Source organism: Myxocyprinus asiaticus, chromosome 39 (genome assembly GCF_019703515.2).
Source record: "Myxocyprinus asiaticus isolate MX2 ecotype Aquarium Trade chromosome 39, UBuf_Myxa_2, whole genome shotgun sequence".
NCBI classification, from domain to species: domain Eukaryota; kingdom Metazoa; phylum Chordata; class Actinopteri; order Cypriniformes; family Catostomidae; genus Myxocyprinus; species Myxocyprinus asiaticus.
The window spans coordinates 19,121,543-19,140,324 of NC_059382.1; the positions used below are offsets into that span (position 1 = coordinate 19,121,543).

Genomic DNA, 18,782 nt, shown 5'->3' on the forward strand with positions numbered 1-18,782 from the left:
GATTTGCTAGTAATATTATATACAAATGTAATGTTTGAATTGATGTTCTTTGGGTGGCTTTAGAACGAGCCACTGTTTTGACTTACAATCCTTCCCTGAAGCCATCGATGAGAGCTTGGAAGAGGGGTTTGTTGTGAGGAATAGTCTGCAAGATGTTCCCATCAGCCGTGACGTAACCGATAGCCCACTGGCCGAGCCGCGTACAGCTCAGTCTGAAGATATAGCTGTAACCAAAAGCACAGCTTAATAACAAAGCATACTTACGACATTTACATGTGAAAATGTAAGTCAAGTCACCACTGAGAAAGTGTCTCAATGAACTGGGGGGTAGTCATATGATAGCTTTTCTTTGCAGTGAGAGTGCTTGTGACATCATGGTGCTTTTACAATACATCTATTGATGGGAGGTACCACGCTGTCCTGCGGGACACTGGGAGGGTGGGCTCAAGTGACTAGCAGTGAATTGTCCCATGTCCCTCCTGTCACTGTTTGCGTAAGAGATAATGCTGTGTGACACGGCTGATGCCATAAACACAAGTCTGAATGGAAGCAAACAACTTGTGGTCATACAGTTGGTCTTAAAAATGTAAAAGCCAAAGTTGCAAAGATCCTCAAGTGCTAAGATCAAAGGGACAATTCACCCAAAATGAAATATCTGTCATCCTTTACTCATGCATGTTTTTCCAGACCTGCATGACTTCCTCGTGAACTTGTAAATAATATCCATTATATTTCACATAATAAAGTTGAAAGGGACGGACGCTGTCAAGTTAAAAACAATATGAGTGAGTAGTACATGACGACTGACTGGTCAATTGAACCATTCCTTTAACAGCAGCTGTGTGCATGGATGAGGGGTGCAGTATGTGTATTACCTGCCAGGCTTGTGGATGAATTTTTGCAGACGAGCTTTGACTTCATCATAGGTGAGAAAGGCCATGTACCCCGGATGAGTCACCGCCAGGCTGTTCCAGTTTCTCAGCAAAGACGACCATGGCTACATTACAAAAGAGAGCTTATTTTAAACACAATCTGCATTGTGAATTTATTGGCAAGACAAGACCTGAATTACAATACAGATGAAATCTGACAGCTAGGATACTCATAGTCCCTTATGAGCTGACCTCTAATACCAATTTAAGAGATAATGAGAACATGGTGACAGAAAGAGAGAGCCTGGGGGATAGAGTGGCGAGTTACAATCAGTGACACCAGACGCCAAATGAACTCATATCCATATGATATAATAAAATTCAATTGTAATTGTATAGCACTTTCTACAATAAACATTACTCCAAATTAGTGTTGTCAAAAGTACCGGTACTTCGATACCAAGTCGATACTAAAACAAAAAAAGATGTAATGATGATAGCATTGTTTTTGCAGTACCGGTAGTACCGAGCACCGACTCAATCCAGTACCAGCGCGCAATATGACGTGACTTAAAAGTCTTAAATGATCACACTGCGCTGTGTCACGAACTGTTTATCTGGAAAAGTGAAGCTTCCGGCAAAAAACACACGTCACAATAAAAACACGATTCAAAATAAAATCTAGATGCCTGAAATTTAATACAAATATATTACCACTGTATAGTAAAATTTAATATTCACTGTAATAATAATAATAATTAATCAAATCACAAGTAAGACAGCTGTTGAATAAAAGTTTGGCAATGACATGTTAAAAAGTTCTATTTTCTCTTGTTAAAAGTTTTAAGAATTTATTGATTAGACACCATTTTGATGATGAATTTAAATGAAACTTTAAAAAATGTTCTGGAAAAAAATAATTATTAAACTAATTATTAGATAATTAAAAATAACTAAACTGGTGTGTTCAATAGCACATTATAATATTAGCTTATTTTTGCTGTGGCATCGAAATTGGTATCGAGAACAGTGAAATTTCACTGGTATCGGTACCAACTTCTGAAATTTTGGGACCGTGACAACACTACTCCAAATCATCACCAAAAGCTCTATAAGGAGTCGTTCAGACTGAATACGTCCTCACGTTTAAAATGGCTAGATACAGCGCAACAAATATAACAGAATGCTGGTGTCTTGAGATGTGTTTTTAAAAGTTGTCACTTTTAACCTGAAAAGGCATCTAAAAAACATGGTGCTCCTGCGGGACACGCTGCAAGAGTCAAAGACGTCAGTCTAGCATGTTAGCATTGGAAAAACTATTTAAAAAACAGCACAGATGGATGAAAAAACATGTTTGGTGTTAAGAGCTTCTTAGATGTAGATGAGGAAGAAACCAAGATGGGGAATCACTTTTAAATAAATGTTAACTCTTTGATTAGAAGGCGCACCTCAACTGAGATCATCACATGAGCATCGCAATCAAAGTTATAGTATTTCAACAGAGACAATGGGCCAATACATATTCTATCAACTGTGCAGTTGACTTTTTTTTTTTTATAGTTCAGTGTGACAGTAAAATTTCTCAGAACCACATTTAAAGCGTTGAGAAGCCTAGAGGCTACACATAATGAGAAGACAAGGACTTCAATTGCATAAAATCCCACCCATGTGTTCATGGCACTATCCTAAGGCAACACGCTTTTTGGCACTTCCTCATTGTCTGACTAGCCTGCAAACACTTCTGAGTTTGGCTTGTTCCTTTTTTGACTGCGAGTGCTTTAACTAAGGCTGCAACTAACAATTATTTTGATAATCGACTAATCTAATGATTATTAGAATGATTTTTCAACTATTCGGACGATTATTGCATTGATTCATCATTAGCTCTTAACTGAGCTTGCTAACAATAAAGAGGACAAAATCATCTTTTAAAAATACATCTAAATGACGTTCACTGAATTAAAGGAAAAAATACTTTTTATTGAGTTTAATTCAGTAAAAATTCACTGCAAAAAATCCTTTTGTTATCAAGTGTTTTTGTCTTGTTTTCCATTTAAAATTGTCTAAAAATCCTTAAAACAAGATACATTTACTTGAGAAGCAAAATATAAGCTATTGAGACTTGCTTTAAGAGAATGTCTCTTAAATATTAGTGTATTTTTTCACTTGTTCATACTTCTGCGAGTGCAGTAAAGACAAAATATACTTGTATTCAAGATCTGTTCTCTAAAAGCAAGTCTAAATATCTTATATGCTGCTTCTCAGGTGAATGCATCTTTTTTTTAAAGGATTTTTAGATATGTAAAAATATTTGTATTTTTAATATTATATTCAACATTCTCAGCTAAAAAATTTTTTCTTCTGCAGTATAGCTGCTAAAGTTAATGTAAGTTGTTTTTAAGGAGTTTTAGATATTTATATTGGAAAACAAGCCAAAACAAAAACAAATCAGAAATATATTTTGTTGCAGTGTATAATGGGGCAAAGACTTTTTGTTCTTTTCAATTTTTAACTCACAAAAAACAAACTCTCTCTTATTAATAAAGCTGCATACTGCCAATTTTCTTCATGATAAGAAGTGCACAGTGACATATATTATGATTCAATAAGTTGCGAGTCATCATGTTATAATCTAGCTGCAGCATGCGCGCGCTCGAGGAATGAGCATCCCCATGACAGAGTGTGCCTCAGCCAGGTGCAGTTTCAATCTCTCCCCCTTAGATTGGGTCACGTCACGCATCTCATAGAAGAGGCGCTGACCGCACAGAGAAATGCCAGTTTCAGAGTTTGTAGTTATTTTCATGATCTGCTTCCTTATTATTTGAACTTTAATAAAGCTATAACGCATTAAATATAACTGCATTTAATGCCGGGGTGTTTCCTTTAAAGAGCTCCGACTCCGCTTATTCCACAACGAGAGTGCTTCTGTATTTACTTATTTGGTATTTTTGTATAATTCCCCTCATACTTTGCGATCTACATCACCTGAAGATGATTGGAAAGTTTAGAGTGCATCGGGACAGTGAGCTGTGTAATTCTTTCTCTCCTCATTCAGGCACGAACTGCAGTGCTGCTCTCGCACATCATCATTAGAGTTTAATGTGATCTCATGTTAAGTTAAATGACATCAAATGACTATTCGACAATGAAAATTTTTGTTGACAATTTTTTATTGTTGACACTGTCGATAACGTCGACTAATCGTTTCAGCCCTTACCACCCAAAAGTTCTCTGCCAAAAGAAAACTGGCTTCCCAGCCCATATAAATGGAGATAGTGAAGTCTTAGTGTTTATTTAATTTTTTGGTGAATGTAATTACTGTAGTTTAATAACTGGGGTCTCTGATACTCTGAAATGATAAGGTCATAATTAATTAAAATAAATTATGAGACATTCACTACCTCTTCAAAAATGTGGACAGTTTTAAAATATTTATTGTAGCTTTGTACTCTCAAAGACATCATTTGTGAGGCAAAAACGTGTGTTAAAAACACTTTGGTGTGAAGTTGGAGCTGAGGTTGTACTGACGCGTCACTTCATAGACTTCAATGTATTCGGCAGTGCTGACGCGAGTCATGTGAAGGCCCTCAACGTGTATAAACATCTGTCACTTTTACCAGAGATTATTTAGCAGAGATGGGCCACTCCTATTAAAATGAATGGGCGAAACTGGAATGCCTAACGGCAGTCAACAGATGTAGAAAGGAAGTTACGCCTTACAGGTAAAAGAGCCAATCACCTTTTAGATACAGACATCACCTATCAATCAACTCGACAACGTGCATGCGCATTAGCTATACAAGCCGAGAAAATGTATGATACCAGTGTTGTCAGATTTTACTGCTGATTTGAAATATGTTCTTTGATCGTAATCTTGACCCACCGTTTAGGAGTTTTTGGTCTTTTCCCATTCAAGTAGATAGGAGCTACACTGGCATGACTGGAAATAGCCTCCCGAGAGCATTCCAAAGATGGCCGACAGATTTGCTTTTACGCATTAATAACTCTTCCGCTTTTCTCTCCGTGATGAACAAGGTAGACTCACATGCCGATGCTGAATAAACGAACAACATGCCCCTCTCATTCAGTCTGTTGGTACATGTTCCAGGTCATTCAGTTTGTTTATGAATGAGAAGTTTCACAAGTGCCGTTTCTCACTGTGCACATGCTGCTGTAGCCAAGCACGTGATTGGCTGTAGCTGTAACCAATCAAGCGATCTGCCTTGGTTGGACCGCGATTGCTAAGCACATGATTGGCCGCAGCTGTAATCAATCATGAGGGTGTAAGTGCCCTTAACCATTGATGTTGGTTTTGTAATGCAGAAGTAAATGTTTGCAGTGTAAACTCGACAGTGGTGAATGGGAGTGAATGGGAGACCACAGCAAATATTATTTTCCACTTACCCATTTGCTCCAAGAGCAAGAGAAAAAATAATATACACTATTACATTTGAATAACTTTCCAGAAGAAAAATAAATAAATAGAAAGCGGTGGATTAAGACAGATCAGACTGGGAATATTACCGCTGACTTTTATATCAGTCTCCGTGTTGTTAACCTGTCACGTTCATTTGGAGCGCTCCACACACTTGCCGCTGATCAGAAGCGGCATTACGACAAGTACTATTCATTTTTTTTCTCTTCTTTATTAAACCTTTGGTGGATTTACAACGTATCTAACTACAGTGTTTGCAATGTTTTCGAATTTTTTTTTTTTTTTAAACGTGTCAAAACAAAAATTCAAATTAATCTGAAAAATCTGAAAAACCACCCAGCCCTATTAGATTTATGCTGCTTAATAAGGCAGAAACGCATTATCACAGTCTGTGAAAAAGGTCCGAATTTGTGTATTTGACTCCTATTCCAAGTCCCAATCATTATCATGTTTTTGTATATGTAACGAAAACCTTGCTAGCAACACCATCAAACCATTTTATTATTCTAAAATATTTTTCAGGACAAATAATTATTTTCCAGGACATTTAGGTATTTTTCGAATTTTCCATGACTGGAAAATTCCAGGTTTTCCAGGACGTGTGGGAACTCTGGTCACGTCACTGAAACAGGTCAATAGAGTTGGAGTTTTGTTTACAGCCCCCTGCTGTAAACAGGTGGTACTTCAAGCTTGAATTGCACCGATGGTAGGAATATTCCACATTATGGTCTGGGGACATGATTAATTGTGTTAATGAATCGCAGTGAATTAACATGTTAAATGAACAGCTCTAATCGTTTGATTTCAGAAGACATGGAATATAGCACACATGTCGTATGGACAACTTTTATGATACAGTAGCAGTCATTATTCACTTTCATTAAAAGGAGTGATAAAGGATATTCTACAAGAATTCTTCAGTGTTAAAATGACATGTAGGCAAGTAAATTATGACAGAAAATATTTTTGGGGGTGAACTATCCCTTTAAGACCAGTTTAACAGTTTAACTCAGAATCAACAAGTGCTAATTGAACCGAACAAGACCATCTCAAGCGCACTGCATCACTGCTTTAGGTTTCTCAGATCTTAGGCATCTCAGAGCGGGTTGCATTCACACATTTAGAAAATGCATTCTGCTTCGCTGTGCATCAGCTGAAAAGTCCCCCAAGATTTACGTCACACAAATAGTTGCAGAGCAAATAAGGGTCACCAACCACATGGGCTCTGACAACCTTTCCCCTCTCATATTACTCATTATCATTAATAAAGATCTTCAGTTATTACCACCCTAACCAATGTTACATAATCATCCCTATGTACACTGAGCAAACACATAAAACAAAACCGGTATTCATTCGGTCTTCATACTAAGGAAACCATTAAGAACAATCTCACAAAGGTTTCGAGTCAAAAGGTTGTGCAATTAAAAGACACGCAGATGGAATAAAAACGGCATGACTGGCTCTCCAGTGGGGTGGGTCCATTCAAATGCTGATGAGAAGCGTGACCTTGCTGTGTTGAGCTTCGTCAAAGAGCTTTGAGGACTCTCTGTAAACAGCCTGTTTATTTCTGGCTGCTGGGTGGATGAATGAAGCAGAGGTATAGTTGGGGCTGCTCAATTATGGCAAAAATCCTAATCACGAATATTTTGATCAATATTGAGATCACGATTATTTAACATGATTAATCACTGACTTTGGAAATATCATGCATTTATTGAACTTTAAAAAAATAAATAAAAATTGAACAGTGGATTTCCTTGTACTTGAAATGTAAACTGCACTGATAGGGGAGGAGTCTATTGTCATATGATAATTATGTGACATATGGTAATATGTACATTCACCACCTGTAAATCAAACAGGGTGCAGCTGTTACTAGATCACTAGTGAATTATACAACTACGCACTCTGGATTACTTTCAACAGCAGAATAAGAATATTAACTTTCTAATAAGTGACACAGGCCTAGGCTATCACAAATATAGCTGGTTATTTTTTCCATTATTGACATTTTAATCAGTCTGCTTGTCAGTTCGGGAAAGTAAAATTCTTTTCACTTACCCCTTCAAAAAAGCGTTAATGCCAAGTCCTAATTAAATATTGTATTCAACATTTCCCGATAACAATTTGTTCTTCTGCAGTATAGCTCTTAAATGTATGTTGCTTTAAAGGAGTTTTCGATATTATTTTGGAAAACAAGCCAAAAAAGACTAAATCAAAAACGTATTTTGTTCCAGTGTATAATGGGCTAAGACACTCTCTCACCTTTATGTTCACTTCGATCCATCTTTCACTCACAAAAAGCAAACTTTCTCTACTTAAAGCTGCATATCACCGATTTTCTTCATGATAAGATACACAGTGAACGTGACACGTATATTATGATTCACTACGTCGCGAGCCATCACGTTATAATCTAGCTGCAGCTAACGCACACGAGTGACGAGCGTCCCCATGCCAGTGTGTGCATCAGCCAGGAGAATATTCAATCTCTTCCCCGGTCACTTCACGCAACTCATAGATACGGCGCTGACTGCACAGAGAAATGCCAGTTTTGGAGTTTATTTTCATAACCCGCTTCCTTATTATTTTAACTTTAATAAAGGATGCATTAAAGATATAAAGCCGGGGTGTTTCATCGTGAAACGGAATGCGGCACAATAATTTTATCTCGATTATCTTGTTTTCATAATCGTTGGAAGCTAAAATCGTAATTGAAAATAAAATTTTATTAATCGCCCAGCCCTAGGTATAATGCAACACAAGTGCTGTGTACTGCAATAGAGCAGCATTGCATGCTAACGGGCTTGTGGCTAGCCGTGGCATGCCGGTTTAAGGCCCAAACATACTTTACGCAAGTACGTGAATGCAGACACATCTTGCTACGCAAGCTCGAGTTCCAGCGCTGTCGCGTTGTGAAATGTGTCAGCACTCAAATTCATAACACAATGCAAGTAAGCACTGCATTCTCAGCATTGCCGCAAGGCATGCTAGAGTGGATTTTCTTCTTTCAATCAACAACTGTCATCAGGCAGCAATTTCAGTTGAATCTTTTCGAAAAATATATATGACTTTTTGTCCCCAGTCCATTTAAAGAACTTGTTTTTTCTCTGTCTCTCTCCCCACTCCTCAACTATCGACTCATCTACCACATCCGGGCTGCATCCAAAAACACAGGCAGCAGACTTGCTTAGTTTCATGGTCATGCCTAAAAAAGCTATTGCACTCGTGGTCTGAGGTTTGCCAGAGCAACGCGAGAGCGCACATAATGTATGTGCAACGGGACCGCGTGTTGGCCATGCGTTGGCCAAGCACTCGTGTCTGCGTTTGCGTAAAAGTATGTTTCGGCCTTAAAGCTCTCTAACAGACCAATGCACTGCATTACAGGGGTAGTTCACCTAAAATGTTTAATTCTGCCATCATTTAGTCACCCTATGACTTTCTTCTGTGGAACACAAAAGGAGACATTTGGCAGAATGTTAGTCATTGTATGAAAAAAAGATGCCCATTTGTGTTCCATGGTAAAACAAAAGTCATAAGGGTTTGGAATAACATTAGGGTGAGTAAATGATGACATTTTCATTTCGGGGTGAACTACCTCTCCAAATCACAGTTTACTGTCAATTCTAGCTTGATTATCACTATATATCAAAAAGCCCACATTTGATTATGGTTAGACCAGTCATAAAAAATCATCTTGTCCCCTCTTTCCCAAATTTGCTGTGATGTGAAGTAAGGGAGGGAAAGGGAGGCTAATTAAAGGACAGATGTGATTATGGCTTGTTGAGGAGAGAGAGAGAGAGAGAGAGAGAGAGAGAGAGAGAAGAGAAAGCTGTGGAACTCTGTGATGTCTGTACAAGAGCACTCAGAATGATGAGCTCATTACATAGACAGCACTGCACTGCCAAGCTCCCGTTAGAAAAAGATGTTGCATTCACCAGCTGCTGTATTATAGATCTATCTTATAATAACAATACTCACTAAACTTTTCCATGGAAAATCAACATACACGTGGGAAAACGTTTAAGCAAAAAAAAAAAAAAAAAGTTATGGCCTGCACATACAAGTTTATAACTAGATTTTTCATTTTCTGAAGCACATGTGCACCGCCACAATTCTAGGGTGTTATGGGTGGTTGCCAGGGCATTGCTGTGTGGTTGCTAAGGTTCTTAGAGTGGTTCTTAGCGCACTGTTATGCTGTTGCTAGGGTGTTCTAAGTTACTACTAGATGGTTTCTTTAGAGCGAAACAGTGGTTCCTGAAGTAAAAATCCCATTAATTTTTCCCATAAGGAAAAATTGATTTATAGCAGTAACTAATAAACCTTTAAAGACAGACCTACTGAGAGCTCAGAGGTTGTTAATGTTAAAATGCTCCTGTTTAAGCACAAGTCTGCATTATTTCAACTTCATAAATATATATATATACACACACACTTAGGGCACTTAGTGGCTGCTTTTCTTAATTATTCAGTCCAAATGATCCATTTCAAAAAAAAAAAATTGTTTAAATAAAATTTTAGTTTGTAATTAAATAAATTAATGTATTGGCACAATTATATTTTTGTCTACAAAACAAATTTCAAACATTTAAGCATAGGCCTTCAGATCAAAAGATTTTTAAGATCATGAGAAACATTTCAGGCAAGTGACCCCAAACTTTTGAACAGTAGTGTGTGTATGTATGTATGTATGTATGTAGTGTGTGTGTGTGTGTGTGTGTGTGTGTGTGTGTATATATATATATATATATATATATATATGTATATATATATATATATATATATATTATTGTAGGAATTCCGTTTTTAAAAAGTGACATTGACATTGGTGGATCATTTCTCCTCAGGAACATGGGTAGTGTTCCACTATTAGGAATTAATAGTGGAACACTACCCATGTTCCTGAGGAGAAACGATCCACCAATGTCAATGTCACTTTTATTTATAGAGCACTATTAAGAACAACAACAGTTGACCAATGTGCTCTACATAATATCATAAAAATATAATAGAACAAACATGATGTACATAATATGGTACATGATGGACTGTTATAAAACACAATACAAAAAATAAATAACATGTAAAACAGCAGACAGCAGAAAATATCATTGGTTAAAAGCTATTGAAAAAATATTTGTTTTGAGCTTTGATTTAAACTTGTATACTGTTGTGGCAGTTCTAATAAAAACAGGCAGGCTATTCCAAAGCTGCGGCGCAGCTACAGCAAATGCACGGTTACCTCTTAGTTTTAGTCTAGTCCTTGGGATTGTTAATAACCTCTGATTTGAGGACCTCAGAGATCTCACTGAATGATACTCAGACAGGACATCAGCGAGGTAAGATGGTGCTAGACCATTTAAGGATCTATAAATGAGGAGTAGGACTTTGAAATCAATTCTGTAGCGAACTGGAAGCCAGTGTAATGAGACTAAAACAGGGGTGATATGTTCACGTTTCCTGACACCAGTCAGAAAACTAGCAGCTGCATTCTGTATAGTCTGCAATGGGGAGAGAGATGATCGACTAATACCCATATAAAGTGCATTGCAATAGTCAAGCCGTGAAGTAATAAAAGCATGAATCGCCATTTCAAAATTCTTAAAAGAAAGAAAGGTCTTCACCTTGGCCATTGCTTGTGAATGGAAACAAATTGATTTGACAACAGAGTTGACTTGTTTGTCAAATTTAAGAGCATTATCAAAGAACACACCCACATTTTTTATCCACGTTTAACATACGGAGACAGAGAGATGAAATTAAGATCAGAGGTTCTAAGGGCTTCACTGGGCCCAAACACAATGATCTCAGTCTTGCTTTTATTCATGTTTAAAAAATTTAAGGATATCCAAGCCTTTAAGTCAGAGAGGCAGGCCAGTAGCAAGTCAATACAATTCTTATGTTTCAAAGGCAGATAGATTTGGGTGTCATCTGCGTAGCAGTGAAAAGAGATATCGTATTTCTTAAAAATAGAACCTAAAGAAAATAAAATAGGAGCAAGAATAGAGCCTTGGGGAACACCACAGATAAGTGGAGCCGAACCAGAGGAAAATTCACCGATATTAACTGAGAAGCTCCTATTATTAAAATAGGATTGAAACCACTTTAGAGCCTTTCCTTGAATACCTACACATTGCTGGGAGAACATGGTCAACTTTATCAAAGGCAGCACTTAAATCTAAAAGCACAAGCACTACAGAATTACCGGAATCAGTAGTTAAAAAGACATCATTTAAAACTTTTACTAATGCTGTCTCAGTAGAGTGGTATTTTCTAAAACCTGACTGAAAAACAAAATTTAATTTTCTTCTAAGAAACCATGTAGCTGATGACGAACTGTTATCTCTGAAATTTCTGAAATGGAGATTAGAAACGGGTCTAAAATTCGATAAAACTGTAGGATCTAAATTTGGCTTTTTAAGAAGGGGTTTAACAGAGGCATGCTTCAAATAAACGGCTACGATTCCCATTTCAAGGCAATTTCAATCACATCAAAAAGATGTGGGAGAATAACATAGAAAAAGGAACCAGTTGGCTTCAGCTTATTCACAATTTAATGTAAAAGAGAATCACTGCAAACAAAACGCTCCAAAACAGCTGTGCAGCGACTGCTCACTCCCATGACACACTGCGAATTATGTGATCGAGTCGGTTTTCCTAAACTCTCAAACTATGTATATATTTGCATATATTTAAGTATTTTGCAATAAAACTTAAAATATACAGTAGATTCCATACTTATAACCAGCAACTTTAAATCAATAATTTTCTATATTTCCATTGTTTTTAATTCCATTACATCTTTCACAAAGCTTCAAGGAATTGTACTTAATTTTATTGAAGTCGTTAAGTACACAGTCTGGAACTTTAGTTTTTTGTTTGATTTTCAAATACTTATTTGCCTCAAATCAAAGTTTGTAATTTTATGATTTACCCGGTTGGTTTGGTTAACGGCTTAGAACTCTTTTATGAAGGATTTTATGAATGAGTTGGAAAATAATTCTGAAACCGACGGCTGAAAATTCCAGGCAGCAGACACTAACCTAGTTTCCATCCACTTTTCGCGCTGTTTTGTCATCGTCAAAGTGAAAATGCGCACAAAAAAAATAAAAAAATTGCTAAATCTGCTGTCTTCTGCCTGTTTCCATTCAAAGGGCCTTTTATCGATAAAAATACGTGATGACGTCATGCTTAAAAAAAAAAAAACACTGTCGCATAGGTTTTGGTTTATCACATAAGAAATCTGCCCTTAAGCTGTTTATATACAGAAATGTGAGTGTATCCTTAATTGTGTACCTTTCGCCTCCCAGATGTCCCTTATTCAACCCCCCCGGTGAAATATCAGGGTTTACACATATGATACATTCCTGATATTCAATAGGCTATTTTGAACAATAATCTAAAGCATTGCCATGACAACTGCATTATGTCCCGCATATTTGTCCAGCAACTTTTAACAACCAACTAAACTTGACTGCCATCTAAAATTAATTTTAGCTTCATAATGCAATTTACATTTTCTGAAGAAGCACAGCAAATGCGATCTGAGGTAAAGAAGGTTAGATTTAAAATATTTTAAACTTTTAAAATGTTCAAAAGCTCGTTTTCTGAAAGTGAACTCCGCATTGGATAAATAGTTCTGTTTCCAGTCTTGAAAAAATGTAGAACTTTCTCAGAATGTCATTCAGCCGACTTTTTTCATCTATAGAACAGGGTAAGGCTAATTTACAGTTGAAGACAGAAGTCATTAAAACACATTTTTTTAACCACTCCACAGATTTAATATTAGCAAACTATAGTTTTGGCAAGTCATTTAGGACATCTACTTTGCGCATGACATGAGTAATTTATCAACAATTGTTTGAAAAAACAAAAGTCACTGAAATAAGGTCATATAACACATACTAAACATTTGTTCACAAGACTTCTGAGAACTGGATCTTGTAGCCTAGAGTTTTTGCTACAAAAATGATGTGAAAACCATCCTGATCACTCATTCATACAAAACAATATAGTCATTTAACTTTTGTAAGACACTTTTAGTGTTAGAATGGCCATATGTGAGGAGGCGTGGATGATCATGAATATTGATGTGATTCACACCTGAGGAGACAAAGACCCCTCCTCTGAGAGAGAATGAATGTGAGGAGACCTAATGATTGAATGTATTGTTTGTAGCTTATTCACAAAATCAAGTTTAAGTTAAAAGAAGTAATCTGACTATACATTTTCTTTACATAAAGACTTTACTTAAAAACTTTAGGCCTACACTACCATTTAAAAGTTTTAGATCTGTAAGATTTTTTAATGTTTTTAAAAGAAGTCTCTTCTGCTCACCAAGGCTGCATTTATTTGATCCAAAATACAGCAAAAACAGTGATATTGTGAAATATTTGTACAATTTAAAATAACTTTTCTATTTGAATATATTGTCAAATGCAATTTATTCCTGTGATCAAAGCTGAATTTTCAGCATCATTACTGCAGTCTTCAGTGTCACATGATCCTTCAGAAATCATTCTAATATGCAGATTTTCTAATATGGGCATATTTACAGCACATTTTACACATTTACACCCGAACAGATATTTGCAAGCACAAGTTTCATTGATGATAATGAGGCAGCATAAACACTAGTTAAAATACAATCTAAACATTCATATTATTTTTATATAATTATATATTACATATCATATTTATATCATACAGAATACAATTTAAATACCTGCTTTAACCGAAACAACATTTAAATGTAACTAAAACTTGCCTATTAGGACATATTTCAAATGTCAATACTCTGAATCCTGGCTGGCAAGTCTGGAAATAGTCCAACTAGTAAAATATGTACATGTTATATAAAATAGCATGTCAACTAATGTAAGTAAAGACTTACTCATCCGAAATTGTATACTCGGCTGGATCAAGTCGCTCTTCAAAATGCAAACGTTCCTCGTCGGATTTCCGCTCTTCTTCTGAGGAAAATGAGAACTCTTTCTCACCTGTGTAGCATGCCATCTTCCAAACACGCAGAAAAGTGAATGGACTTGATGCTTTTTAAGGCATTGTTGAGGGCGTTTACCATCTGCATCGATCGCCTTAGCACATTATCGTATGAATAGCACGCTCTGCTGGTGGGTGTGATCACATTAGGGATAATTAGCTGAGCCAGGAGAAACTGTACATCGCTTTGTTTCATACAGATTACATTGCAGGAGAATATTTGTTTTAAATTTGAATTGTTTTATTTAAAGGTAGACATTTTAAGCTTTCTTTAGACATATGTGTCATGTTTGTGTGATAAATATTCGCAGAGTTTGTTCATTTTTGTGACGTGTTTCAGAAAGATGCTCGCGGAGACAGAGACAGCTGAAAGCACACCGTTTATTTTCTTTATTTTACAAAAGCACAAGGTTTTGTTGTTATTGTGAGTGTACACAAATAAAAGTAGACCCTTTATAGTCTCTAATGATGTCTTACATTTATCTGTATGCCCAAAAATGAGTATTTTAAGCTGTTTCCGCTGTTATGAGGAAAAAATCCAGCAGGACGCGCCGGCGCATTCGTCGACCCGAGAGGATTAAAGACAATGCAACCAAATACTAACAAAGTGTATGTAAACTTCTGACACACTGGGAATGTGATGAAAGAAATAAAATCTGAAATAAATCACTCTCTCTACTATTATTCTGACATTTCACATTCTTAAAATAAAGTAGTGATCCTAACTGACCTAAGACAAGGAATGTTTTCAATGATTAAATATCAGGAAATAAAAAAAATAAACAATAATAAATGACGCAGATGTGTTTGCAGCATCGGATCTGTGCAGGTATGTTTCACATACAATAAATTGGCTTTCAAGGATGTTTACCTTGTTGTCATGACTAACACAGGCTTACGATTGGGGTAAATTCTGTCATGTGACACTATATTTTTGCGTTAATGCCTATTTTCTTGACAAAAAGTGTTTCCAAACCAGTTTTTCGCGACATTTCAAGTATCGACAAACAGTTTATAAGCTAGAGTTAAACGGAAAAATATTATGTCGACAATTGTAACATTTTTGCGATTATTTGACTGATTAACTGATTGCTTGGAAAAAGTAAAAGCACTCCTCTCCTCAACAAGCAGCAAGATTTGAGGTATAATTCACACCCGTCATATAAACAGTGTAGTATGAGTTGCTGAAGTTGAATAATTATGGTTACGTGTTTGTTCAAATCCCTTACTCTGAGCAATAGCAATAGTAATGATTGACTTAGCAAGCATAGCTAATTATATGGCAGTGTACACACTTCTAGGTAGAAGAACAGAAAAACCTCAAACATCTCTGCTCTGCATCGGTGCTCTCAAATGGCATATAATTAGAACAAAAATTCCACAGAGGTAAGCAGCAGTTACCATTAAAATAGGTCAAACACAACTCTCTTCTAAAGCTCAAGCATTTATAAATCTTCACTTGTCCCCTACCTTCAGGAAACTGTATGCTCAAAGGAGAGCAGACAACCCTCTGAGTAACAAAAGGCAATAAGAGGCCTCCATTCAAGCTGGCTTACAGCCATGAAGACTGAAGCATCAGCGCCTCCATTCACACAGCATACATCCAACACAACAATAGTCATTGTCAGACCTTCCCCACCACCAATCGCAGAGAAAATGGAGCTAGTGTGTACTTTGAGGAAGTGGGGATGGGGATAGGATACCGCACCTGGAAAAGCCTGGTGAAGATGTCGAACTCAAAGACGGAGATGTAGTCATTGCAGGTGAGGTCAATGGTGGATTTAAGAGCCATGGCCTCCAGGCCCGAGCTAATGGGGTGGAATTCATGCAGGGCCTGTCGGAACACCTTCCAAGGCACAATGGTCCTGAAATTAAGGCAAAATTACAGAAATTAAGGTTATTTAATCAGAATAAAAAGATAATCTCTTTATTTAATATTTACTTTCTGCTTCCTAACCAAAGTCCTAACCAAATTCCTATGAAATAATTTGATGAGCACAGTTTTCTTTCCTGTGCTGACATATTTCCTATTGAAACAAAGTTGGGGAGAGACATATCGACGGTCTCATCCCTTTTTTAAAATAGCCAATAGCCTTTCATTTACATCACGGCAATGAAAATTATTTGCAACTTATGATTGCCAGTCAAAAGTAGGTGGTAGGGACATTCTCATTTTTGAGAGCATTTTATTGGACGAAATGAGTGAGTGTGGGATGAGTCATTAATACTTTTCATCCGGTTTCCCGGAATTTCAAATATGTATATCTGCTAAAAGTACATTTTGTCTATGTTTAGAAGTACACTAGAATATAGATGATCTCAAAGCTACTGTACATGTACTTAATGTATTTCTCTGTATTTTTTCCATGGGGACTTTAGGCTTGCCAAAGTCCATCTCATTTTGTGAAATGAGCTTGAGCTTTTTCCATGAGAACATGATGTGTTAAACTGTTACAAGAACAAAGAGCATATTAAACATCTCACTTGTCCCCAAACGATTTTCTCCAGAACTCTGCAGCATCTGCTTTGGTGATTCTGAAGTTATCTCCTTGAAACAGGCCATTGGGAAAGATGGCTTTGAGCTCAGCTAGCATGTGACTGAATATCAGCGACAATTTTGTCAGGTTCCGTCTGAAAGAGAGGAAACAGAAGAGTTTTACTATCAATCAGAGGTCTAATATATTCAAAACACAACCTTTGTAGTTTCATAATGATTAAGCAGAAGTCAGGAAATTCCTTTCAACACGGAAAAATCAATAACATGAAAAAAAAAAAACATTAACCAACCAGGGCTAAACAACAAAGATGTACAGGGGCCAGTATAAAACTTTGGGCCAGTTGAAGGAAATGTCAGTTCCCCTATCAGGCCAATGCTGCCCTGTTACTACAGCTTTCAAACTTACACATTTGGTTTTCTGTTATGTATCGAGCATTGTTGACGTGAATTCTGTTGTTTAAAATGTTAAGGTAAAGTCATATAGCTGGTTGACATATATGAGGTTTGTCATAATTGTGAGAATGACTTGTCTTGTGATAGGAAGCAGGGTTGAAAATGATAAACAAATCACCACATGCCACCATTTTCCAACAAAAGTATATTTGAGAATTCATAGCTGTCATGGAGACATTATAACTATATGGTATCCAGCTATTATTGCAAAATCGTATTGCAATCATCTTTTTCTTAAAACAAACTGCTAATGAAAAAATATTTCTTTGATGTGTATAAATGTGTTTTTTTTTGTTTTTGTGGCGAGGCTAGTAAAAAAAAAAAAAAATATATATATATATATATATATATATATATATATATATATATATATATATATATATATATATATATATATATCTCGGCAGGGAAAGTACAAATCTGAACCACTAATGGAACAATCCTTATTGTTGAGCCCTGATTAATGCTTTTTAGTCTTTCATTGAGCCATGTTTTTAAAAGAAGGCTTTTTTTTTTTCAGCAATGGTAGACGCTGAAAACACTAGCTACTATCAACTCTCAGCAAATTGTGTGATGAAGGCAAGGTGAGGGGACGTGCTAAACCCATATCAGCAAGGACTGAGGTGGACGCTCTAATTGCCTGTTGCATTTTTCTGATTCCACCGACCCTGGGCACATTAGCCCAAGGCAGGCAGGCGAGCAGGGAGGGCCACGCTGCACGGCAGAGGGAGGAAGTGCAAAAAAAACCATGATTTACAGGGCAGCACAGTGGGGGATTGTACAAGCACTCCAGACTGGGGAATTGACATGCACAAGAGAGAGTCTGAGTGTGACCGCACCTACAGCTGCCTGCAAAAAGTAAATCCTTACTCTGACTACGAGAGAAAAAGACAGAGAGAAAAGGTTTACACAATACACTCATAAACACATCTTAAGAGACAGAAAAAGGAAAGAGTGGAGTGTAAAGAGAAGAAATAGTGGGCATGGTTGTGTGTGTGCGCAATGGCTCTGTTTGTGAATGGCTTTTTGGATGAGCACTGGGGGAAACTCTGTGCTAAACTTCTCTGGATTGTCTTTTTCATCCAGCTCATGCCAGGACACAGCAGTAAGGATTTTTTTTTTCGGCTGGCCTGGTAGGACCAGTTCAGATTTTTACTTTCCCTACCAACATTTTAACTAGCTCCAAAGTTAAGTTTTATGTTTAGTAATGTACTTTTTTTCCCAGAAAAAATAAATAAGTAAAAACAACTAAAAATGTAATAAATTCCATACAAAAATTACTTGGCTTTTAATTTGCAATAATAGCTGCAAATTCAACAGCCATAAAATATTTCCATGCCAATTTATAAACAAAATCCTGCTAGAAAATGATGGCATACAATGCAAACTTTTACTAAATGTTCATAATGTTTATCCCATTCTAACTGATGCTTCTCAGACACATTCATGCTCGCAATTTCAACAAACAAACCGTATCTATGTTAGCAAGCTAGATAACGTTACCTTGGTGACAAGTTAAAAT

The 18,782-nt window shown here is 36.6% G+C and overlaps 1 protein-coding gene across 7 annotated transcripts in view; it reads right to left on the bottom strand.

The window, feature by feature from the left end:
• LOC127429782 (E3 ubiquitin-protein ligase CBL-like) overlaps nt 1-18,782 on the bottom strand; it is a 69,465-nt gene that overhangs the window by 12,659 nt on the left and 38,024 nt on the right. For all 7 annotated transcript variants that reach the window (XM_051678972.1, XM_051678976.1, XM_051678970.1 and 4 more), the window contains 4 exons: nt 16,795-16,941; nt 16,019-16,175; nt 876-997; nt 87-224 (listed from right to left, as the gene is read on the bottom strand). In XM_051678972.1, coding sequence (XP_051534932.1) covers nt 87-224; nt 876-997; nt 16,019-16,175; nt 16,795-16,941 — 564 coding nt within the window. The remainder of the gene's footprint in view (nt 1-86; nt 225-875; nt 998-16,018; nt 16,176-16,794; nt 16,942-18,782) is intronic.